Genomic DNA, 27,013 nt, shown 5'->3' with positions numbered 1-27,013 from the left:
TCATACCCTCATCTGGTAATATTTTCATCAAAATTTGTTCACATTTTCAGGAGGGTTTGGACAACTTTGGGCAGATTTTATGTAGGGCCGTTAAGTAAAAAAAGAAAATGGTGCCTTGCTTGGCTTAGTACATGCAGTGGGCACATTTTGACAGAGCTATACAGCTTGTTTGCTCACACGCGAACGGGACTTAAATCAAGTCTAGAATCTGAAACAATAGAACTGCTGAATCATTGAGGGACACCATTTTGGCAAAATGCCAATACAGTCAGGCAAGCTTGCAAACAGCACTCATCACCTCCTTTCATTTGTAAAACTTTTTTTTCCCCTACAAAACTTCACCTAAAAGTGAACCATCAAAGTGATTTAAGTTTTTTTATGTGAAAGCTTCCAATAATAGACTACAGTCCACAGATCTTTTCTTACAAAAACTTTTCTTACAAAAAGTTCAACATCAGCCATAAAACATGACACAGTTTTTTTACCACAAATTCTACAGACCACTAGAGTCTTACAGAACTTTTATCTTGCAAAAAGTTCAACATAAACGATACAAGTTGGCAGACTTTTGGCACACAAAAGTTCTCCATAAACCACTACAGTTGACTGAGTATAATTATTATTACCGTAGATTTAAACACCCACAAGATAGGAATATAGATTGGATTTAAGAATCCAGGGCACGACAAACAGCATAAGTGAAACAGCATAAGTTAAACTTCAAACAGATGGATTTAAAATGTTAATTTCAACATTAACTCTGTTAAATCTCCTACAGATAAAGTGCAGAATTGATCACAAAATGAGATGTAGATATCATACCCCTTATGTTTATTTATAACTTTTCTTTAAATGAATGTCAATTATTGTTTGAACAAGTGCTGATTTCAATGAAAAAGGGCAGAAGTTTTTTAATAAGATTTTGTTCTTCTCATTTTTGAGTAAATGATGCATAGTATATTTATGCTTGATCTTTAATTTATATGAAAATCCAGCCAGTTAATTTAATTTTGTATTTTTATAAGCAAAGCAATCAGGGTTTTTTTTTTTTTTCCTTTTGGGCAGGTTGTTTGTTTGCTTTGGCATTAAGGAAAACACTCAAAAAGTGTTTTCTTCAAAACAGGAGGACTCTGTGCAAAAATGAAGAATAGAATGGTTTGCTGTATATGTAACTCATCGACACATATCGCTATTAAATGGTTTCCATACAGACAGAAACTAAAATCTCCATGTTTTTATGAAATAAAAACAACCTAATCACAACCGGATAAAAAAAGAACCCCCTTCAAAATTTATGATCCGTGTCTGTAGCATTTCATTTGTTATTCCCAGTTTTCCAACTCCGCTCTGCGATTTCCATTTGTTGAGGACTCCACCTGGACACAATACAATTTTTTTCAGCCTAGGGCGTCCAAACTCCAATAATAATTGGGCACCGGAAATTATCCAATGTTGCAACAATAAAAAAAAGGAAGAGAAAAATTGTGAATTTTATCACTTTCATGATGCTATTATTGATAACCTTTAGATGACTTACAGGGTTATGTAAAGGACAGCATTGCTTTCTACACATGTAATCATTACAAGCACACTCGGCCCATTCCACACCCTTGAAGTGTACATATATCACACCATCGGTGATCACAGGCCTCAAAATCACCCATGACACTCCCATCAATACGCCAGCCGTGGATTTCACCAAACTCTTCCTAACTTAAGATTAATCTTAGGACTTAGGACGAGTCTCAGCCCTGCACTGTAGCATGCAGACCTTAAGAAAAATCCTAAGTTAGGACAAGTTACTCGTCCTAACTCGGGAAGGATTAGTCCTAGCGTGTCGTGAAATCGGCTGCTGGTGCCCTGTGTTCTTGCCATAGTGCCCTTTGCAAAGTTGCTACAATACAAATACCGGTAAACATCCTCATACAAGTGCCCCCTTACATGTACAAGAGGAATATTGATGTGCCCCTTCAATTCAAGAGCGAATTAACACAAATGTAAGCCTGCCATCACTCAGGGAGCTTCATTGGTAAGCGATCAGAGACCGCCTTCATTCTAAACTTTCTCTTTTCGTTGAAATTAAATGCTTGGACAAAACTACTTCTAGATTCTTTTCAATTCCCTGTCACATTACACTTCTCAACATTTTCTTTGGTCCATACTCGTCACATCGCTCATTTGAATGTTCCCCTCGCAAACAAAGTTCTGGGTCAAAAAGCTTTCAGTATAGCTGGACCAATAGTTTCGAACAATCTTCCTGCTATCATTAGGGAATCTGCTATTTTATGTAGCCCATGTTGATCTCGATGGAAAAGGGCCTCATCAAAGTCAGGTGTGTTCGTCAGCACACTTCGCAATGAAAGGAATTTTGTAATTACTGTTGCCATGGAAATGAGGAAGTATGTTTGGTTTCTGTGCTAAAATGACAAGGTCCTCTCGCCACAACAAAGTCGCTATTATACATAATTCTAAGACATCTTTCTTGTGAAGGCAAAATTTGGTTGTAACTCTGCTGGAGAGAGTGTCATTTGGCTGTATAAATGTCCCCCTCCATTAATTTTTGTTTTCTACTAGACATTGTACTTAGTAGTTCTCATAGCAAATTCTGCTAAAGAAAGCAACGCCTCATTATAGAAATGTACAATGTGTGTACATGTCAACCTCTTGCTTCTCTCTTAAAATTAAGTCGAATAGACTTTCCAGCCTCTATTTAATCAGTTACCCACAGTCCAAATTTCCCCAGTTGAGCAACCTCTTTTATGTCGAAATCGAAAAGATTTTTTATTTCTCAGCAAAGATATCAGTAACTATGCTCTGTCCGTGCCAAAACCTTACAACAAGAATGGAAACCGAAATTGAAAATAAGAAAGAGATGTTCAGAATCTACTGGTTAGCCTAGAGACATGCACTCACAAAATTCACTTAAAATCATTCGCAATCTTCAACAAACTACGCACCAGTAGAGCGAGGCAATCTCCCCTGTTTACAGGTCACTAACCGAGCGAGCCAGGTCTCTAGTACTTTTCCTGCATACACTCGTCTCCCATGATCCATCTTAAAGGGTTTTAATACTTTTTGTAGATCAGGTTTTTGCCAATGATATGAATCCCTACTCACTGAAGATGTTGTAGTCAAGTTTTTGAGAGAAAAATGAAAATCACTGTCACAGAACAATGTTTGCATAAGATTCATGTAATTTATTTGTTTTACAACATGCTAAAACAACTTTCAGCTCCAGAGAGTAACTTCTTTTTTTACTTATTTCTCAAAAACTACAGCATCTCAGCAAGTAATAATTTAAAGGCAGTGGACACTATTGGTAATGACTCAAAAAATTATTAGCATAAAACCTTACTTGGTAACAAGTAATGGGGAGAGGTTGATAGTATGAAACATTGTGAGAAACGACTCCCTCTGAAGTGAATTAGTTCTTGAGAAAGAAGTTTTTTTCCTAGAATTTGATTTCGAAACCTCAGATTTAGAATTTGAGATTTTGAAATCAAGCATCTGAAAGCACACAACTTCACGTGACAAGGGCGTTTTTTCTTTCATAGTTATCTCGCAACTTCAACGACCAATTGAGCTCAAATTTCCACAGGTTTGTTATTGTATGCATATGTTGAAACATGTGACACCAAGTGAGAATACTGGTCTTTGACAATTACCAATCCAGGGTCTTTAAGGGAAGCTTTCCACCATCATTATCATCAAATCGTGTAACTTAAATGTAAAATGTGGACATTGTGTTTTGTGTCGTACAAAAAGTACCCAAACCCTTTAAGAAACATGTCCATGACAACGAAGGCACTTTTGGCCAAAAGGGACTCTTGAGTCTTCAGCAGCAATAGCTTAATATCATCCAGGTTTCTTTGCTTTTTGCATCTTCAGGGGGAAAAACACGTTCGCAGATGAATATTTGTACCTCTCAAAAATTGACCTCAGTCAACAAGTCACAAAGATTTTTTCACTTTGAACAAAATCAAATCAATGCTAACTCTTAAAGACAAAGTATGTTAGGTTATTTGAACCAGTAAATTGTTTGAATTGACGATATTATGATCAAACTAGCTGCTAAAAAAATAATTTCAAAAGGTAGTTTTTTTTTAGATATGGACAAAAATCTGGAGCGGTTATATCCAGGCAGGAGTAACCAGTAATTGGAATACACAAACTCAAAGAAGGTCAGACAATACATCTCTTATATTTACATTTTTGAGTATAAAAACTTCTATATTTTTCCATGACCACAGAATTTCAAAGTGACATGATTCTCAACATGCTTTCAAAAGCTGCTGTATTTTTAACATTAAAGGAACACGTTGCCTTGGATCGGTCGAGTTGGTCTTTTCAAAGAGTTTGTAACCGTTTTTTATAAAATGCATATGGTTGGAAAGATGTTTTAAAAGTAGAATACAATGATCCACACAAATTTGCCTCGAAATTGCGTGGTTTTCCTTTTACTGTGCGAACTAACACGGTCGGCCATTTATGGGAGTCAAAAATTTGACTCCCATAAATGGCCGACCGTGTTAGTCGACGAGGTAAAAGGAGAACCACGCAATTTAGAGGCATGTTTGTGTGGATCATTGTATTCTACTTTTAAAACATCTTTCTAACCATATGCATTTTATAACAAACGGTTACAAACCCTCTTTTAAAAGACCAACTCGACCGATCCAAGGCAACGTGTTCCTTTAAGTAAGTTGTTAAAATGCCATTAATTTTAGGAGTGATTACTAAATGAACATGCATACCTCCCTATAATTTGTGTTCGCTCTATCTAAATTTGCCTTGCACTTTTTAAACGACAAATCAAATGAAATGAAATTGGTGTAAACGATTGAATCGTCTAGACAATTTGTGAATGAATGACGCAATTCAGAGGGAAAACACAGGTTACGACGATTGAGGCATACTGCCGACTGACGTCTTGCTGATTTTCTTAGACACGGCAAAAGCCCAGCAGTGACAACGCACTTGAATCAACACTTGTGAATTTGTGTATCCATTATTTAATAGAGCGCAAAATAAGCGCCTTGACTCGCTAGAGAGTGTCCTGCTCTTCAGGGCTTACTTTTCATCTGGTTGGAACATGTTTAAAGCGGTGGGGCTGATTTCAGAAAAGAGCTAAGATTGATCTTTACTGCAAATCAATTGTAGTTGCTTAGCAAAGTGTGATGTCACAATACAAATCACTATGGTGATACTGATAATTCGTCTCACAATGACTTTGATCGCTTTGAGAAATCAAGTCTTGTGTCCTTTGCCTTTAAAAGGCCCTTTCACAGGCAGTGATATTTCACAGAAGCGACAAAGGTGACTACCGACATGCCCCCCTGGTGAAATGCTCAAGTAGAAATCTACAATTTCCTCATAAGATGCCCTTTACCAAGGAGAAAATGCCTTGGTGCCCTTGCCCTTTCAAAAACAGGCCTCCACAGGCGCACCAGTAACGTTCCGAGTGACAGCTACCTAAAGGGTCTAAAGCTGCTACATCTAATGCTAAACTTGCTGAGTATTTGCGAAGCGCAAGAGAAGATAACAACCCCTGACATATCTTGTTGTTTCTCTAAACAAATGGCTGTCTGTTATTTTAATTGTTTACACAGTGTACCTTTTCCTGCACAATAAACTGGCTCATTGCCAACTTAACAGTCATCTTTCCAGAAAAATCAACAAACAACCCACACACAATAACAACACACAGCATTTCAATATTATCACAAACAAACATAACTCCCAGAAAAAATAAACACACCACCAGTCCACCCTGAAAAGCAAAATAGTTGTCATATCTTCACAGAAAACCACAACGACCAAAGTCGCAGACCAGCAAGCACCAACAGTGGATACTTGAGTGAACGCGTTACTTGCGACAGATTGATTCTTTTGATAGCTGGTCTGCGATTACATGTTCTTGCGATTCTGGTTTTGTAGTCAGACTGGCTACTCGGAAACCGTGAAGGTTGCTCTTACAAACTTTTGTCTTTATAAACTTTTATTTTTACTTTAGTACAATAAGCAGATTGTTTGGTCGACCAAACGATCCAAAGAATATTCCAACAGATCTTTATTTTTAAAGCGCTTCTTAAAAATTACCACTACCTTGACTTTTTCATAACTTCAGGTTTGCTGCAAGACCTTAAAGGAACACGTTGCTTATCCGATGGATCCATGAATTGAATGTGGTAGAATTTAAACAAAGCTTTAGATTGATCAAACAGAACTGTTTCAAAGCGTTTCTCAAAAACTTCAACCCCATGTCTTTTTGCATAACGTTTGGTTGCCCCCCAAAAAACAGAAATTTAATGTGCACTCTAATTAGAAACAAAAATTTACCAATATATAACCTTTAACACAAAAACTTGTCTCAAAACCTGATTAAAAAAAAGGAAGAAAAAAAAAAGGAATGAGTCCCCTAGGCGACTGAAAAAGGCTTTCATGCAGCTGCATTTTTAATTCAACAGCCAGCCATCCCTTTAACGCAAACTCTGAACGCTGTACTTTGCACACTTCAGTCCACTACTCCCAGTTCACAGAAACTCATTTGCATATTCCATTCATAATCTCTCTCATTGTTCACCTCACCTTATAAGGGCATATTAGCCTGGGTGGGCGGGCGGAGCTACTAGACAAAGCTTCAGTTCATTGGCCATCAACTCAGGGGGCAATTTGTACTGTGCAAAGGCAGAGCGTACTAATGGAGTATTGCATTACTTAGAAGACGCAATTAAGTGCACAATACTGGGTAAAGTTATTCAAACTGAGTAAGTAATCCAAGGTGATATCGTAAAATGTGATTACTCAATTCTTGTTAAACGCTACAAGTCGAGCTGATAGTAATCAAAGAAAAGAAAAACTTGGAAAAATCTTGAATTGCATTAGTTCATCTGATCATTAGACCTCAAATTCTAAACTTGAGGTCTCGAAATCAAACTCGTGGAAAATTACTTCTTTCTCAAAAACTATGTCACTTCAGAGAGAGCCGTTTCTCACAATGTTTTATACAATCAACCTCTCCCCATTACTTATTATCAAGTGAGGTTTTATTCTGATAGCTATTTTGAGTAATTACCAATTAGTGGCCACTGCCTTTAACACTAAATTGTGTTAATGCTTTCTGTTACTTCATCCTTTTTCCTCGACCCTCACTTTTTTCAACTGATCCCTAAAAAAGTGAGTCATGATTGACTGTTACACATGATTGCAGCGCTGTTGTCAGACTCATGAACAAGAAATCATTAATTCTGACATTTTAATTATAATCGTGCCAAGTTATGATTAATGTTACAAGAATGTTTCCCCAACTGTCCACAACCATAAACCTCACAAAAAAAAAAAAAAAAAAAAAAAAAAAAACGGACTACAAAAACAAAATTTCAAACCAATACAAGGGAGGGATGAGCTCCTGGGTTTTTTCTTTGGCAGTTACATAATATTCGGAGGTCATCTCCATTGTGTGGGGGCCACAGACCAGTAAAGTAAAAGCTTCCTGCCAAACTGAGATAATCACTACAGCCTTTTTGTTATCAAACATGGCCAGTTGTTTACAGAGGGTGATCTCACCCCCTGACAAACAAAAGAACCCTCCCCTGAAGAGCACAATGGACTTGTCTAGACTTGGAGTTTTTCAATGGTGTGTCTCATTATTTCATGGATGAGTGGCATTATGTCATGGACTGGTGGAATGATTACTGGGGGGGGGGGGGGGTGGCATTAGCATACAACTGTTACCTGTGTGGTTTTGTTCAGCATAAGGTCAGCTTGAGGTAATAAAGCTGGGTTTTCTTTTATTGAATAATCATGACAGACAGACCTTATGGGATTTGAAGATAACTCACAGATTCAGAGTTTTTCTGACCACATTATAACCTTCTATCCAGAAATCCGCTTGTTAACTGGTTTTAAGGTTTGGTGAAGAAAAAGACAAGAATATTAAATTCTTAATGTAAACTACTCTGTCATCATGATAAGCGCTACCAAATGCATTAGGCACTAATCATTTTTTGAAGGTTAGAGTTTTCAAACTTTTGCAACTATGGAAATAAAAAACTACAAACTCAATTTTTTTCTTTCTTTTAAATATTGTACTCCTACCCTTCTAAATCTTTTCCAAAATGAATTTTCTTTATAGGCCAAGTCAAATTTCAGTCCATGATTTTGTATATTTCCAAAGTCAGGTTCTCCACTTGCAGCAAGCTGCAACTTCTGCAGAGTTAGAAATTCAACCCAGTTCTCAATTTCATTACTTAGGTTTACTTTAACCCAAGCTAAAACAAACTTGGAAGTGTCACATTCAAGCCTTGACTAATTTCACGGATCTCGAATGCATCCATACACTATTCCTGGCCATGTGATTCATCTATCATTATCCATGATTGCCAACCCCCCCCCCCCCCCAACCCAAGAAAAGTACGTTCTGAATCTAACATGGCTATGGTCCAATGAGTCAATCCAACCAAACACCTGCCACGTTATAGAACAAGTGGTTCACTTCTCAACAAACAGACTTCTAACCTCTCCTCTGATTGGCCAATAGCATGAGTCAAATCTCCAGTTAGCAAATTGGACATAGCGACAAATGGTGAAGAAATTATGAACAGCAGAAGACTTTGCTACTTGTAGAAGTCTTAAAACTAGCCAAACTCCAAATCAAAAAGAGCCTCACTGAAGACACAAACAGCCCTTGAAATGACCCTTCGCACCCACAGTAATTGCCACGGTGCCCTATGATTTTGCTTTGGTGCCCTTACAAAGTTAAAAAAAAAAAACAATTTTAAAGGAACACGTTGCCTTGGATCGGACGAGTTGGTCAAAACAAAAGCGTTTGTAACCGTTTTTTATAAAATGCATATGGTTGGAAAGATGTTTTAAAAGTAGAATACAATGATCCACACAAGTTTGCCTCGAAATTGCGTGGTTTTCCTTCTACTGTGCAAACTAACATGGTCGGCCATTTATGGGAGTCAAAATTTTGACCCCCATAAATGGCCGACGTGTTAGTCGACGAGGTAAAAGGAAAACCACGCAATTTCGAGGCATGTTTGTGTGGATCATTGTATTCTACTTTTACAACATCTTTCTACCCATATGCATTTTATAAAAAACGGTTACAAACGCTTTTCAAAGACCAACTCGACCGATCCAAGGCAACGTGTTCCTTTAATTGTTCCTTGTTATGCCAGAGGAAAATTGCTGTGCCCCTTCAGGAACAAAATTCAAGGCATGCAGTACCAAAATCACATAGAGAAACTAAGACGAAACAAAGATCCAGCACAGAAACAAAAGCTTGAAAAATGTTGTGACATGCATACAATAATGGAAACTTTCCTAAACCATAATGAAAACACAGTAGTGTGTCCAGGAATCCTTCAGTCATCACAAACAGGCTTGGAGGAAAACGGAACCAGATGCCATCCTGTGATGGAGAAGCTCCTCTTCCTGAGTTTCTCTTAAAGGGAATGTTGCAACAACTCTCCATAAATTCAGGGATGAGATTTGCCAGATGTGAACAGGCCTCCATAGAACCCACACTTTTGCAGTGGTGCCCTGTATGGTTTTACTGAGCAACCCTTTGCTAAGTTCCAAAGCAACTTCAAATTTTATTCATAGAAGTGCCACATACATGTACTAGAGGAAAAATGCATTCCCCTTAAAGGGAATGTTGAAAAAAACTCTCATAAATTCATGGGAGAGATTTGCCAGATGTGCTTACAATCACGATTCCCTGCTTACATGCAAGCATCGAATATCTACGCTAGCCTTGCAAGCGTAGAATGCCTAGTAACTTGGAGTACACATGCGCAGAAGCCTAAATTCACCGCTAACCCATGCCGTAAGCACATAATTTCCTGCTTCCGTAAGCACCAATTCCGTGCTTACGGTAAGCAGAAATTTTAAATTTGGCCCTGGTGTTCCAGACTCTAACGCATCACCAGAAAAACAGAACTACAGGTTTGAGGTTTGGACAAGGGGACTATTTCTGTCTCCCTTTGGTCATTGCTGTTTCAAGGAAGTTTTGAAGGAACAAGGAGATTTTGAGAAATCATGACAACATGAAAAATCACAAAGTTCCTTTAAACTGGGCAGCTCACTAAAGTTTCTGTACTGAACTGCGACTTTACCAAGAGGAAGCCGTCAACTTCCAGCCTGGGTCCCCTAATACCTACTAACTGGGACAGTGGCCAAGTACGGGCCAAATACGCGATCCCTTAGCCCTTTATTTCTACAGGGATCAGCTGAGTTTGGGTGCGTGTGTGGGGGAGGGGGGGGGGGGTTAATGGGAAAGGGCTTGTTTTGATCCTGTACAAGGGAATAATGAAAAACATCCACATTGTACAGTGTACGGGAAGCGGCAGCCAAGCACGGCCAGTCCCAATAGGTCAATGTAGGGATGGCATTGAACAATCAGTTCTCTAGTTAGGACAGTACGCAAATCCAGGGGAGAAAATTCTTCGTTTCATTCAGTATCACTACAAAATAAGAGTGTGAAGTTATTTTATCCGAAAAGGCAAGATACCCGCATGTAGCTCAAAGCTCAAGAGAATTGCCAAAAATTGCAGTTATCAGATTTTTGAAATACTTAATATTCCGCCTGATGATGAAACAATATTTTATTGTCAGGATGCCCTTCTAAACAAACTTCATGCATCAACTCTTATAATGGGCGGGTCCAGATTGGGGGGGAGGAAGTTGTTCAAGCCTGCGGCTTACCAACCGGAACAGGTAACTGAAACGTAAAAAGTCGGCGACCTAATACTTCAAAAACACCTCAAGTCTATAGAGATTTATGCTAAGCTTTTGTTTGTTGCATTGTGCAGAGAATAATGTTTATGCAGTTATAATAAGTGTTACGGGAACTTAATTTTTTCTTGAATATCACGTTTTGGTTAAAAACTTACTTTAAAAAGGCACTGGACACCCGAGGTAATTGTCGAAGACCAGTATTCTCACTTGGCTTGGTGTTTTCCCAACATATGCATACAAATCTGTAATTTTTTTGCACTCAATTGGTCATCAAGTTGCAAGAGCATAGTGAGTATATAAGGCTTAAATAAGGCTTTAGTCCAGGTCTGAAGTCTTTTAATATTTGAGTGAGAAATCACCTCCTTCTCAAAAACTGTGTTACTTTTGAATGAAGGGAGGCGCTTCTAAAAATAAATTCTATCAACATAACGTTTGGGTAATTACCAAAGTTTCCAGTGCCTTTAATATTGTTTTAAAATGTATAGATACAATTTTTGTAAAAAAAGATTTAAAAAAATAAAATAAAATAAACTCACCAACAGGACTTCCTGAAAGTTCGTCTGGCAAGTCGAATCCGGTAGGAACTTCCTGAGCGTTGGGCTCTGTCTTAACTGTGCTGGCCCCCTCTGCCACGTCGACCATTCTGTTGTACCGCTCTAACTCCTTGGGCGGCAAGTCGCTTGGGCAGCCCGCCTGCTACGCATCGGGGGGTAAAGAAGAACAAAGAAACAAATTAAAGAGCGTGTTCGCACTCAAGAGGTGAACGAAGAAACACAAAATTGGGAGGGGTATAAAGAAAAGAACAGGTTTGCAAGAGAAAGGCAGGAAATTAAGTTACGGGAAGGAAGCGATGATGATTGGTGAAATTAGAATATTCATCAGAGCCTAAGTAGGATCAACACACGAGGGCTTGTAGAGATAAGGGATTCACAACTAATGGGGCGAAGGAGGGTGATTGGTGAATTGGGAACGAAGTAGGGGGGTTGATGGCACCCTAAAAAACACTGGTTGTGTTCGGCCTGATTTGATTTGCGGTCATGATGGCATTGGCAATGTGTCACTGATAAAGGACAACAAGATCTCAAGGTGTTCCTCAACGGCACCATGTGGTCAAAGCATTATCTTCCACTGTTACCCACTCAACAAGTGCTTCTGATGATGTTACCACATTGTAACGAGCTGTCCTTTCTCTCTCTTTCAAAAAAAAAAAAAAAAAAAAAAAAGTACATGGTCTGAAAACTTTCCAAAGGAGGAACGACTTACAAGTTCAGCAGGCGTCTTGGTGGTTATTTTCGCAGCCTTCTTATCCAGCGCCATTTCGATAGTATGGTTACGATAATGAAACGGGGAAGAAGCTAAACAAAATCCAACTACAGGCTAGATTTCTGGCCGTCCACAAAAAGTCAGCGGAGTGTACATGGGCAGGCACATGTTACTGGCAACAGCTCAGCGAGCAATGGGGTACCAACAACTCTAGTATTAAAACTTGTGAATCAATAACATCTGGGGTGACTCATTAACAGAGGTCTGGATTGGCTGGCCAGTAATTGGCAACAGTAATATAATATGCTAATGAGATGACTTTAGGGTCAAAGATGAAGGGGAGTCTATTTTGAGAAAGGGGGGAATCTTTCTTGAGACTTCTTGTTCTTATGGAATAGGGGGCTCCCTTGATATACAGTGGAACACATTTGAAACAGGTTTAGAGGGAGGGGAAAGGGGTGGGGGTAACATTGTGTGCTAAAAATAGAATACGCCTGCTGTTGATGATGGTTGATTTTTAAATACTTTTTTTTTGTTCTCAAATCATTTCTTGGTAAACCTTGGTGAGAGTTGAGGAGTTGAAAAGTCTAGAAATAGCGAGCCTACTGCTGTGAACACTGCTGTGATGTTATTTCTACCAATTTTCACCAATTAGGGTCAGATGACTGGAGTTAGCCACATTTAAGTTTTTAACCTAGTCCATGCTGTGTACGCATATGGTGGGCTTTTTAACTTTTGACATCCATTTCGCAGAAAAGGTAGGCCTATAAAGCCTGTATGCTGTAATTTTTTATTATGGAAATGAATTTTGTACAAATTTGTTTATAAGACCAGACATTCAATTCAATACTTGTAAATTGTCAAGTTTTATGAATACTTTTCAGGATGTAAATGCTACAATGTATCAATTGGTACTAGTAATTGAACGTTCACTAACGATTTTACAATTTTTTTTTGTTCTTATATATTTATGAATATCTGGAATTTTTTTAAATAAAAATCATGCCACTTTGTGTTTCCTCTTCTTCCTTGTCTTTTCCCCCCATTTTATTTGTATTGAGAGGGCGGACACATTGAGAACTAGCAGCTTGAAACAAGCCTAGTAAGATGTCACTAAGAGAGATAACAAGACTACGTGTATCATCATCTCTTTTAAATTAATATTAGTGATGCGTATCTTTTCCCGGGCATTGAACCTCCAGTGCCATCCATTCATTAGTTTACCATAGATCGTTATTTATAACTCAGGTTATAGCAGTTCTTTGCCCTCTTAAAGGGGAGGGGGGTACAGTGTTCACCCAACTGACCAATACAAAACCTGGACAGGGCACAATGTGTGCTCAAGTGCTTACAGGTTGTTAAGCACCAAACAAACCTGTTTACTAGGAAACTCAGAGTTGAAGTGGGCTGGTGTTTATTTTGTGTATGGTGTGAACAGTAATCAGAATGGTGCTGACGGTTTTTTACTGAAGTGAAATATTTTGTGGATGACTAAAAAGAAGACCCTATTTACATGTATTTATAACTTTGGCAGCAAAATAAATACAAACAAGCGAGCTGTCAACAAGGTATTTTAAAATTAAAAGAGATCTAGATTTTTTCAATTGCATAGCTGTTTCTTTGATCAATCTCCATTAACAATTGAAATAGCGTGTTGCGTTAGGGGAAACCGGGAATGACTTATTGTAGTTTAGATTTGTAGTAAAAAGTGCAATGACCGCTTTTCACATGAATAAGGAAATCCTTTATTCTGGAAAACAAAGTCATCAAAAGAAACCTTATTAAAGGGTAATTTAAGTCAAAATTATACCAAAATCTTGTTTTGGAAAATAAAAGCAGTTGAAGCTGTGCTGAAACTTGTTTGAAATTTTTATGTATTTTGTGAGTGCCATCTGAGAAAAATTATTAATAATTCTTTTTCACAAATTTCACAAAGTTGAAATTTCTTTCTTTTAGTATCAACATCATTTGCAGCGAACGATGTTCCCCCTGCATAGTAGCAGAGCAGAATGCTTCAACAAAATGTAGTGATAAATACTACTTAAAAACCCTGATTTGCTCGCTCAGTGTGCACAAAATTAGTGCAGTTGAAATTTTTGGCAGGGATGAAAAATTGCTGAACGAAATCGTTACCTGATTTTACTAGTATCGGTGAGTGTTTGTGTGGGTCTCGCTTTTTTGTAGCATAAATTCTGAAGGAGGAAATATTACTTGCCTCAAGGAAATAGATGTTGGTTTTAACACCTAATACTTAGCTAGTGTGTACACTTCCTTTGATTTTGAGATATTGACAAAGTCTAGAGATTTAACACTTGTGTCCACTGTCCACATGAACCATGCAAATCCTGCCACACAAAGGACTGGCCAAGTGTCAGGTTGCAGTTTAAGTTCGCAAAGTTACACCTTAGCTCTATGGTTACATTACAACAATTCAACAGCAAAACCAACGAAGCCTTGCACTTGACAATAATGTGTACAATACAAGTTGTCCCAAAGAAAAGATTAAAGCCATTATACACTTTCGGTAAACAGTATTGTCCAAGTCCCACACTTCGTGTATCACAACTTATATAAAATAACAACTGTGAAAATTTAAGCTCAATCGGTCATCGGAGTCGGGAGAAAATAACGGGAAAACCCACCCACTCTTGTTTCCGCGCGTTTCGCCGTGTCATGACATGTGTTTAAAATAAATCCGTAATTCTCGCTATTGAGAATTGATATTGTTTTAATGTTTTCTCAAAAAGTAAAGCATTTCATGGAACCATATTGCAAGAGAAGTCTTTCACCATTACCTTCTGTAAACCCTTTAAATTATTTGTAAATCTGTGAATCGTTTTTTTTTTTTCTGTACCGAAAGTGTATTATGGCTTTAATATTGACAACACCAGTTGTTTCTCTAAGCAGAATTTGAGTGAACATACATATATATTGCAAGACATGGGCTGAATTCCCTGGCTCTGCTTACCGCCGAATTCTGTTTTAGCTATCATCATTCTTCGCTTACATTCAGTGAAGCGCAGAATTGCTGCGCTTGCTGTGTAAGTCAATAATGTGGAGTTTGCATGCACAAAAGCACGGAATTCCATGCTTCCGTAAGCGTCTATTCAGTGAATTATTTCCCTGGTTATAAAATGTATCAAAATTGCTGCACAAAATGTACAGGGCATACAATTACTACTCAAAAGTCATCATTTGCTAATTTATTAGCATTCATTGTGTACAAAACAATTTCAGTTGAAATTTTTGTCTACGCCATGAAATTGAGCCGTGTGATCATATCAAAACTTTTCTCGGCCAGAATTAGGCCTCGCATTGAATGTGAAGGTTTTGCCCTGAATTCTTCGGAGCCTAGCCAGCAGGACTAATTAGTTTGTCCTCTTTTACTACGCTAGGCCACCTTTGTCTCTGGTCAAATTAGTTAATTACGACACTTTGTTCCTCAACAAAGGCCAAGGGTGCCCAGATGTGAACTCTCCTTTGTTTATAGGCACCTCTGTGAGGAAGTTGTAAATTGCTAATGGAACTTTAAATTTGTAGTACAGTGTAGTATGTTTATGGTTTGTTGTTTTGTCACTGATTTTAAAACTCAGAAAACTGTGGTATACGAAATAAACATTTTGATCACTAGGGAAAGAAAAAGGGGTTTTCAAATTAACTTTTAACTTAATACTAACTTAAAGACAGTGGACACTATTGGTAATTGTCAAAGACCAGTCTTCTCACTTGGTGTATCTAAACATATATGCATAAAATAACAAACCTGTGAAAATTTGAGCTCAATTGGTCGTCGAAGTTGCGAGATATGAATAAAAAAACACAAAAAAAACCACCCTTGTCACACTAAGTTGTGTGCTTTCAGATGCTTGATTTCGAGTCCTCAAATTCTAAACTTGAGGTCTCGAAATGAAATTTGTGGAAAATTATTCTTTCTCAAAAACTACGTCACCTCAGAGGGAGCCGTTTCTCACAATGTTTTATACTATCAACCTCTCCCCATTACTCATTACCAAGTGAGGTTTTATGCTGATAATTATTTTGAGTAATTACCAATAGTGTCCACTGCCTTTAACTCCGAATACCACAATTGGAAAGACGGTTTCCATTTGTAATATCCGCAAGGTGTAGTGTGCAAACCTCAAAATATAACCAACGTACGCACATTGTGGTAAAGGTGAAAACCACGATAAACACTGAGCAATTTTCTTCTTTTAAAATTGTAAAAGTCTTTTTCAAAGGCCTACTAATTGTCATTACCCAATAAACTATTTTTAAATTGAAATGAAGAAAGCTAAAAACAACGCGCTCCCATGAAAAGTTATCTTGAAATCACAAAAAAAACTCAATACAAAAAATCTAGGTGCTGTAGAGTGCTGAACAGAACCGAACACTCTACTGACGGGCTTCTACACTCTAGTTGTAAACTTGTGAAACACGAACAAGCAGAGTTTGTGTCAGGCCTACCAGTGTTAATGTGTGTGCTTTACAGATGTCTATTACTCACTCCTTTTATTTAACACGAAGTCATTGATTTCAACAGGTCAGTTTTTCTCAAATAACCCACTCCTAATAACAGACTGGGCATGTAGGTTATTAAACCCCATTGGTTTCATTCATTTCTTCAATAAACTCCCCATTCTGCTAGCTACAGTTATTCCCTAATCCCTTTTGTGCACTATTTTCCAGTTCAGTGAGAAGCCTCAAAGGCTTGTTATCAGAATCAGATCAAGGGATAAGCCACTGCCTGCTGGGTTTCGCCCCATGGGGTAGGGGCATTTCACTCAACACTTGTAAGATTTCTTTCTATACAGGGGGGGGGGGGGGGTCGTCATAGCTTTACTTGCCACTTGCTGATGAAGAAACAGTGAGGTGAGAATGAGCTTGGCTCGGAATAAACACTGGACCGCAGGCCCGAGGCTGCATTTTCAGTGACGTCGTCGGGACTGTACAACTTATGACCGGACAAGTCCGCGATGGTGTTTTAGTCTGTGAATAAAATCACCCTTGTTTATAGAGTATTTTCAATTCTGAGTCCGATGATCACCTCTGTTGCTCCGTTTTGTATGAAAGTTGTATAAATTTTAAAACAATTCGGTTGTCTTCTTCTATTATAGTCACTACAGCAACTTGTAAGTGCTTGTCCAAATCTATTTTTTTTTTACTTAAATAAAAACTGGGGTTGATAGATGAATATTTCATATTAGGCCTAAATGTTTATTTTACCTTTTTGTTTTTTGAGAGCAGTCTAAAAATGATCAACCGATCTGTTGATGAGGTGCTTTATATTTGCTTTGATGTAATAAACACAATAACAAAAGTCGTTTATTCCGACCAAATCTCTGCAAGCTGTTGTGCATTTATGAAACACAGGGGGTGGGGGGGGGGGAGATGTGCTTTTATTAAAAAAATTATGAACATTATACAATTCTTGTTTTTCATTTCACTTTTTTTTTTTAAATGAAGTGCAAGTTTTGTTCTGATGACTGGAATGCATTGAGCTCTCCCCAATTAGTAGATTCTAGACTTTCCTCAAACGAAGTGAGTGGATGACATAATTTGAGGCAAATCTTACAGGCACTGGACATACGTTTGGTAATTAGTCAAAGACCAGTCAGTGTATCCCAATTAAAAAACTGTGAAAAATTGGCCTCAATTGGTCGCCTAAGTTGTAAACAAATAATGAAAGAGACAACATACATGTACTTGTTGCACAATGTGTGTGCTTTCAGAAGCCTGAGAAAAGCTTCAGGCCTGAAGTCTTTATCAGATTTAATTTTAGTGAGAAATGACCTCGTTCTCAAAAACTATGTTACTTCAATTCAGAGGGAGTCGTTTCTCACAATGTTTTATAATCGAACAGCTCTCCATTGCTCATTACCAAGTAATGCTAACTATTTTGAGTAGTTACCAACCGTGTCCAGTGCCTTTAAAAAGAGCGTTATGGTTTCATAATAAACTGATGATGTAAGCAATTTTCTTGACCCTAATACCCAGGCCTGATACGGAGGCAACAAAAGCAATTGCCTCCATGCCCAATGATCATTGCCTTGGTGCCCTTGAAATGCTCTACAGTAGAAATTAAGAATGTCCTCATTAGCCTTTTTGAGGTACGACGGACGCGATAAGAGTGCAGTTTGGTTTTGGCGTATATAGACCGTATTGAATATGACGTCACGCGGCTCAAATACCTGACCTACAAGATGGTGTCTGTGAGTGTGCCTGCGTGTATGCGTACATGTGCCGTAAAAATCAAACCTGGATGTTGTGTGCTGCGTGCTTCAATGATGTACGCGTTTGGACATGCATACGGTTTGCCCTACAAGATGGCGACTTTTCATAGCAAAATGGGGTTATTCAATACGGTCTATAGATATATTTACCCAAACCTTTTAGTGTTGTTTTTTACTCATATTAGCATTTTTTTTTTGTGTCCGTCATATCTCAAAAAGGCTTATAAATGGTTGCCCTATACCAAGGAGAAAATGCAGCCCTCCCCTTGGTGCCCCTTTCAAAAATGAAGCACAGGCCTGCTTACCTTAAACAGCTTAATCATATCCAGTGCTCTTGGTCTGGGCTTGCCCGGTCTGAAGACACTCTGTACTTGGTGATGATGCTGTTGTGGCTGGGAATGGTGGTGATGGTGATGTTGGATGTGGTGATATTGATTCACCTCATGGTGAGCGGGTTCCAAAACGGCGAGGTCCGGGACTACCATCGATGTGGAGTCTGCCTCGTGACTGTGTTGTTGGTGATGATACATCATCTTGGTTGAAATCTTTTTTTTACCTGCGAGATGAAAAGGAAAACAATTCTTTTTGAGAATAGGCCCCCTGCGCTCTATTACTAATTAGTGATTTCAAATTTGTTCAAACAGTAGTTTGGCATAGTTTCAGATTATATTGTTTTTGTATTGATGGGCCTAGTTGTTTTGCAGTTTAAAAAAATTGCTTTTTATTTTTAGTTTTCTAGTTTTTCATTTTGTTCTGCATCAAGCACTTGACGGATCCCATTGCATAATAAGTGCACTAGTATGACATCGTATTATAGGCTAGGCCTACACTGTGACTGCTCTAAAAAACAACTTTTTTTTTGCAACACCTTAACACTAATACAGTTTTATATTGCAAGGGGATAGAGGTTTATTGATTTGTTTTTAGTGTGGATACATTAGAAAACCAAAATAAATTGGAATTAAAACATTAATTGTTTACTTCAACCATGGAGGCAACAATGTTGTTTGTAACCACAGAGTAGTTTCTACTCCACAGTTGAAATGCAAGGATAACAAATAAAAAAAACTGATAGGCCTAAAGGATTTAAAATAAAAACCATGGTAACTGATAAAAGGATTAAAATAAAAACCATGGTAACTGATAAATATTAAAATGATAAAAACAAAAACCATGGAAACTGACAAAATTGATAAAATAAAAACCATCATAGTAACTGATAAAAGGATAAAAATAAAAACCATGGTAACTGATAAAAGGATAAAAAACATAACTGACAATCAAGATATGAGATATTGAATGCTATACTTTGAGAGCAACTACGATGCATCAACCTGATGGGTTAATGGTTATGGACTTGTTTTAAAGATGAAATGATGAGATGAGATGGATGAAGGAATGCACACTGTTACTGTACTTCACTCTTTAACACTAATTAAATAGAGCAGGGCTCAATAGTTAAAATAAATCTCAAGGAAGTGCAAATCAGTACAATCTAACAATTGCCAAGCAAAGTGCCGATTTCCATCTAATGTGGTGACTGGTGGTATTACTATTAAAACAAGGAGGAAGTCCTCAATGGTACCCAAAAAAAACTTGGTTAAAAAAAAATAATAATAACAGGCCTGATACTTCACGGAGGCAACGAAGGCGATTGCCTCCGTGTCCCCTGGTCATTGCCTTGGTGCCCTTGAAATGCTCCAGTACAAATTTGCAATTTCATCATAGGGTGCCCTTTACCAAAAAGAAAATGCCTTGGTGCCCTTGCCCTTTCAAAAACGAAGCATACAGACCTGTTAATAATAATAATAATAATAATAATACTTAACACTAAGAAGTTACTAAAGAGACTAGAGTGACTTAAGTGTTAAAATAAATCTTGTGTTTTTAAAAATAATGTTAATAAAATAATAGCAACACGACAGTAGATGAGTACACTCACTCATCACTGTGTGTGTACTGACGACGAACAGTTTTGTTTACTACATACTTGTGTAAGTGAATAAAAACGAACTTTACAATTAATCAGTGGAAGACAAGTAAATTTAATCTGATGTTCTTAAAAATAGACCAAACGAGCAATTCAACTTACCTTGACTGAAGTGGTGCTTCTCCCAAGTTATCCCTGGAGTTATCCCAAGTAAAGACGGGCTCGAACCTGCGAGATACACCGTCAATCTGGGAAACCAAAAGTGAAGTGTTGGATTAGCACACCAACGACTTCCCAATTCCAATAAAACTGTAGTCGGTCGTTGTACTTCGGCGATCTCGCTAAAGCAACGACAGGATATCCAGCGGTAACACAACAGAAATGACAAGAAAATAGTGGTGGCATGCGACAGAAAAAGCGATGTGTGTTGCTGATGGTTGGAACATTTGTGTCACGTTGACATAGTTGAGTTAAGTTTTTAAGTTGACGGAGGCTATCGTCGTTCTGATCACAGATGGTAAACGGTGATTTTCGGCGTGACACAAGCTTCCGTGCGACAAGTCGAGCGCCGCAATCGCTTTTGATTCTTATTTCTATCCTAAACCCACTGCATGATGCCTAGCACACTGTGGTAATATAATCCTGCTACACATCAAATCAACACACACGCAACGTGGATTGAACATGCGATAATTTCACACGAGACGACAACCTGCAGCATGTAGCGCGAAACAAGTCCATTCATCAATTTCCCCACGGTGCGGGTCAACTAAACCGGCTATCCCATTGGACAATGGTTGACCTCAGGGCGCGGCTTACTGGAAATCAACCGTGACGTATCCCAACGTCACTCATAAATAATCATCAACACAACAGCTGGGGCAATAACGACCAATCAGAGACGCTTATATTAGTTGATTGATAGTTTACGTACATAAACAGTGTGACGTGCATTGATGCATAGTAACAAGTCTCTATTAATTAACCTTATATGGAACGAATCACCTTTGACCCCGCCGAAGCCTGAGCAATCACATTCAACAGTGGTAGCAAACAGTGATTGTTGATTGTAGCTTATAACATTATTACTTCGTTCGGTTACTGTAATGTTTATTCTTAAAAAAAAACTGTAAAAACCTTGTTTATAACTTCCTTTGTGAAACTGGAGAGTTGAAATCTGATAGACGTCCGACAGTTCATAACTCAATGGATTTAACAGCAAATAAACGATTCATCATATGCTACGATGTCCCCCCTAGATCATCAGGTGTACTCATCTGGCGATCAATTTACAAATCCGTTGCCAGGGAAACAGTTGCGTCAGTCAATTTTTCATCCATTTGGATTGAAGGGGTTTATATAACACGAGACGTGTGTAGATGCACTCTAGGAACCCCCCAAAATATGCACTATGTGAAAATTGAACGCGCAGTCCAACAAGAACAAAGTATCAAACTTCAAGGCGCCAAATGTCTTAAATTATTTCCACATCATGGGTGTGTGTGTGTGTGGGGGGGGGGGGGGGGGGGGTTCTCCCGTTTTCACGATAACTGCCACAAAATAGCCCGAAAACGATGGCCCAGTGCCGCTGTAAAGTGAAAAATTCGCCTTTTGAACTGTTTTATTGTTTTAATCCTTGTGTATTATTTAACAATTATATTAAAGCCATTGGACACTTTCGGTAAACAGTATTGTCCAAAGGCCCATGTCCAAAGGCCAACACTTCGTGTATCACAACTTATATATAAAATAACAAACCTGTGAAAATTTAGGCTCAATCGGTCAACGGAGTCGAGAGAAAATAAAGGGAAAACCCACCCTTGTTTCCGCACGTTAGTTCGCCGTGTCATGACATTGTGTTTAGAATATTGTTTCCGTAATTCTCGATATCGAGAATTGATAATTGTTTTAATGTTTTTTCAAAAAGAAAAGCATTTCATTGATAAATATTTCAAGAGAAGTCTTTCACCATTACCTTCTGTAAACCCTGTTAGTTATTTGTAAATCTGTGAATTTTTTGTTCTGTTCCGAAAGTGTATTGTATGTAAAAAAAAAAAATAAAAAAAAAAGGCGATTTTGAGATATCACCGAAGATCTAGAGCGATCAACCAAAGGAAGACTAACTCCTTATTGGAAAACACAATGAGAAACGCTACTGTCCGAAAATGCTTTTCAGAGGATAGGCTTAATTAAAGGCACTGGACACTATTGGTAATTACTCAAAATAACCTCACTTGGTAACGAGTATTGGGGAGAGGGTTAAACATTGTGAGAAACGGCTCCCCCTGAAGTGACGTAGTTTTCGAGGAAGTAATTTTTCATGATTTTGACTTAAATCGTTGAAAATGTAGACCTCATATTATAACTTGAGGTCTCGAAATCAAGCATCTGTAAGCACACAACTTCGTGTGACAAGGTTTTTTCTTTTGTCTAGTGTCTTTAAAACTTCTAGCTGTCCACTAATATAACTTCAAAGTGACATTATTTTCAAAATGTTTTTGTACTATCGAAAGTTGTGTACTCAGTGAGCTTGTCGTCAGAAGTTTTATTGTCGATAATAGTTAACTAAATCATGATTACATAGTTTGAAAATCCCCCATTTTCACTATGACTCCCTATAGTGAGTGCACCCCAAAAACTGAATGCATCTTTAATATAAAACGTCAATGTGATTACCATTTTGATACGCTAATGTAATAATTATGAAGGGAATATTAATAATGGCCATTAACTTATGCCTGTCATAATATTATACGGTTTGGCTGATCATATCATAATAATGACTGTGTATGTTAAAGGAACACTGTGCCATGCTTGGATCGGTCGAGTTGGTCTTTGAAAAGCGTTTGTAACCGTTTGTTATAAATGCATATGGTTAGAAAGATTATTTAAAAGTAGAATACAATGATCTACACAAATGTGTCTCGAAAATGCGTGATTTTCTTTTTACTGTGCGAACTAACACGGTCGGCCATTTATGAGTCAACAATTTGACTTCCGTAAAATGGCCGACCGTGTTAGTCGACGAAGTAAAAGAAAAACACGCAATTTCGAGTGATACTTGTGTGGATCATTATATTCTACTTTTAAAAATATCTTTGTAATCATATTTTATGCATTTTATAACAAACGGTTACAAACACTTTTCGAAGACCAACTCGACCGATCCAAGGCAACGTTTCCTTTAATGTTCGTTATCAGAAGGCGTACGTGAAAAAAAAAACAGAAAAAAAAACTTTTGCATACAAAGCATTTTGGTTTAGTTCCTTCTGATAATTGCCTATTTCTTTCAGTAATTGTTTTTGCATACAAAGCATTTTGGTTTGATTCCCTCAGTCTGGTAATTGCTTATTTTTTTCAGTGGTGGTTTAATTGGACGCTGAGGCCCCATTAGTTGACAGAAATAATGAGATCAATGCAATCCCTACCGTCCATGGCTCAACTCGCCTTTTTCTTCTGCTCTCTCGCTCCCGCTTTCTTAAAGACAGTGGACACTGTTGGTAATTGTCAAAGACTAGTCTTATCACTTGGATGTATCTAAACATATGCATAAAATAACAAACCTGTAAAAATTTGAGCTCAATTGGTCGTCGAAGTTGCGAGATATGAATGAAAAGCAACCTTAATCACACGAAGTTGTGTGCTTTCATAATATGCTTGATTTCGAGACCTCAAATTCTAAACTTGAGGTATCGAAATCAAATTCGTGGAAAATTAATTCCTTCTCGAAAACTACGTTACTTCAGAGGGAGCCGTTTCTCACAATGTTTTATACTATCAGCCTCTTCCCATTACTCGTTACCAAGTAAGGTTTTATGCTGATAATTATTTTGAGTGATTACCAATAGTGTCCACTGCCTTTTAAAACAAAAAATTGTCGTTATACAAAATGGTCTTTAAATAAATCCTGCTCGCTCTTCTCCTCTTCTTCATTTGTTAGACTATAAACAATGACATTAAGGAAGACTTGTGATTACAGGAATTAAACATGAAACAACTGAAAAAATGCATCCCCTTTTCAAATCGCATTATTTTTCGTGACATTGTTTTACTAATTGCTCAAAAACTACAGCACCACAGCAACCACTATTTTAAGGGAAGCTTTATACATCATTATCTTCAAACTTTGAAAGTAAATCTGTGGTCTATTGTGTTTTGTGTCCTACCAAGACTATACCCAAACCCATAGAGATTGTATACATTTGGCAGTTGGCTCTTGATCAAATTATGTCCAGCAGGAAGAATAATCTGCAATTGGAATAAAAATTGTATGCACAATCCCAGAGAGCGTTACTGTCAGTAAGTCTCAGATTTCATGAATTTATGTTCCCCCTTTTCACGAACGTAAAATCGTTCTTTGGCAATACTTAGAGACTACCTCTGTATAATTATTTTAAAATGTTATTTTGAAGAAGAAAAAAAACCCGTATAGCTCTACAATGACGTTTGTTTTCACTCCCGCATTATTCTGACCAGGGACACTCGAAAAGACATTCACATACAACCAATTAGTGTAAAACAGGTACGGGTCACTCAGTTTAAACATAATGACCATAAGGCCGTGTAAAAAAAAAAAAAAACAGTTTAGCGTCCGGTTTCTAAAATAAAAAAGGGAGGAGGGGCTTTTAATTTTTGAATTTTTTATTTTCAAGATTTTAAACAAAAAGGAAGAGGACCCCTTTAAATTACATGACTGCCCGAAACATTTTAAAAGTAAAGTTTTTTCTTGTTGAGACCGTTAAAATACATCAATTTTGTTCCATTTAAAAAAAAAAAAAAATCATAATAAAACAATCTTTAAAAAAGGAGGAAGGCGGCCTCTGAAAAAAAAGGGAAGCGGGGACGCTAAACTTTTTTTTTTTCTTGGCCTAAGAACTTGGTAGGAAGCACAACACTAGTTGAGAGTACAACAAACCCGAACAATCTGAATCTGAAAATACATTCCTTTAAGATCAGCTCCCGACCTTCTCCACGAAGCTTCTCTGACAGTCCTTGATTTCATTTTATTTTTATTTTTTAATGATCAGTACTTCATGATCAGAGTGTCATGGCCGAGTGGTTAAGAGCATCGAATTCAAGTTCTGGTGCTAATTCACCCGAGTGTGGGTTCGAATCCCGGTCGTGACACTTGTGTCCTTGAGCAAGATACTTTACTATAATTGCTTCTCTTCACCCAGGGGTATAAATGGGTACCTGCGAGGGTAGAGGTTGATATTGTGAATGAAAAGCTTTCGGAGCGCCACGGCAGCTCGGGGCTGTATACTCCCTAATGGGAGCTGAGAAAGATTAAAGGGATGTTTATTGGCCCAATGACCAGGGGACTAATGTAAAGCGCATTGATACAGTTTATTGTGAAATGCGCTATATAAGAACTTGTTATTATTATTATTATTATTACTTCCTCCTGCCACCCCCCCCCCACGTTGATGATGACGATGGTATTCGAGAGTTAGAATAGTTTTCCTTCCAGATAGGCCTACGCTCAACCGGCAGGCGCGGGCAGAGTGATATAACACGACTAATTGATGTTTCTCACTGCTCGTGACCTATACGCCTCTCGTATGCATGACGTCATAACTCTTTACCCAAAAAGAGGCTAATGGGCGCACGTCCACCACCACTTGCAGTGGTTGCGCTTATGGCCTCGTTTTGGGTTAGCATTGAGACGTGCCTCACTTATAAATAAAGAGAGGCGTATTAAGCAGGGTACTTAGCTATTGTAATTTTCACGTGTATAACAAATATCCCACCATAATACAAAATATGGATAAAATAACGACCATGTGGGGTTATTGGCTCAATATTGGTCAACGAAGATGCAAGAAAATTACGAGTTAAGAAGAGGAACAATCAGGGTTCAGATGTTGTTGTGCCTTAAAGACTCTAGACACTATTGGTAATTGTCAAGGACCAGTCTTTTCACTTGCTGTATCTCAACATATGCATAAAATAACAAACCTGTGAAAATTTGAATTCAATTGGTTGTCAAAGTTGCGAGATAATAATGAAAGGAAAAACACCCTTGTCACACGAAGTTGTGTGCTTTCAGTTGCTTGATTTCGAGACCTCAAATTCTAAATTTGATGTCCTCGAAATCAAATTCGTAGAAAATTACTTCTTTCTCGAAAGTGACTTCACTTCAGAGTGAGCCGTTTCTCACAATGTTTTATACTACCAATCTCTCCCCATTACTTGTTACCAAGTAAGGTTTTATGCTAATAAATTTGAGTAATTACCAATAGTGTCCACTGCCTTTAAGCCTTCCTAGTCAGATTCAAACTTGTGTTTGTGAAAAAGTACCTCTTTCTGTAAAACTTCCACGGGTGTTTTTCTCCTAACAGTATTTTATAATTAGGCTATTTATAATGGCTATCAAGCACATCCCAAGAGTTTCGTTGAATATTTTAATGGTCATTAAATTTTGGGGTATTACCAAGGGTCGTATAATACCTTCAATTTAATAGAACTTTTGGGAATATCTTAATCTCAGCAATCATAGCGAGACGACCATTAGAAGTCGCCACCTTGCTGTTCGGTCCAAGGTGACGTCATCATGTTCAATACAGATATGATTATTACTTCTTATCGGTCAGTTCAACAATTGAGGTTCTTGCTCCCCCATGATTCAACGAAGAATAATGCACCAGAAATGCACTACCAATATATTGATAGAGAATACAATAAAAGGTGGGGTTTATTTTGATTTGGGTTTCCCCCCGGTTGGACGACAACAGTTCCCGTGTATTATGAAAAGTGCGACACTGTGGAGCGCAAGCATCTAGCTTAATTAGTTGAGTATAAAACGGCCACTAAATGGAAACAAAATAGTTATAACTTTTGAATG

The 27,013-nt window shown here is 37.9% G+C and overlaps 1 protein-coding gene across 3 annotated transcripts in view; it reads right to left on the bottom strand.

The window, feature by feature from the left end:
- The window catches only part of LOC139951395 (protein C-ets-1-like), a 41,442-nt gene extending 20,655 nt beyond the window's left edge, over positions 1 to 20,787 (bottom strand). The window contains exons 1-3 of one of the 3 annotated variants that reach the window (XM_071950277.1): positions 20,332 to 20,787; positions 18,545 to 18,795; positions 11,283 to 11,439 (exon numbers count right to left, since the gene is read on the bottom strand). In XM_071950277.1, coding sequence (XP_071806378.1) covers positions 11,283 to 11,439; positions 18,545 to 18,772 — 385 coding nt within the window. In that variant the 5' untranslated portion in view covers positions 18,773 to 18,795; positions 20,332 to 20,787. Of the gene's footprint in view, positions 1 to 11,282; positions 11,443 to 12,009; positions 12,274 to 18,544; positions 18,796 to 20,331 lie in introns of those variants that run through there. The other 2 variants (XM_071950276.1, XM_071950278.1) reach the window with 2 other exon arrangements.
- Positions 20,788 to 27,013: the final 6,226 nt, after the last annotated feature.

Source organism: Asterias amurensis, chromosome 19, assembly GCF_032118995.1.
Source record: "Asterias amurensis chromosome 19, ASM3211899v1".
Taxonomy (NCBI): domain Eukaryota; kingdom Metazoa; phylum Echinodermata; class Asteroidea; order Forcipulatida; family Asteriidae; genus Asterias; species Asterias amurensis.
The sequence above is the reverse complement of the archived record's forward strand: the minus strand, read 5'-3'. Positions and strand labels throughout refer to the sequence as shown.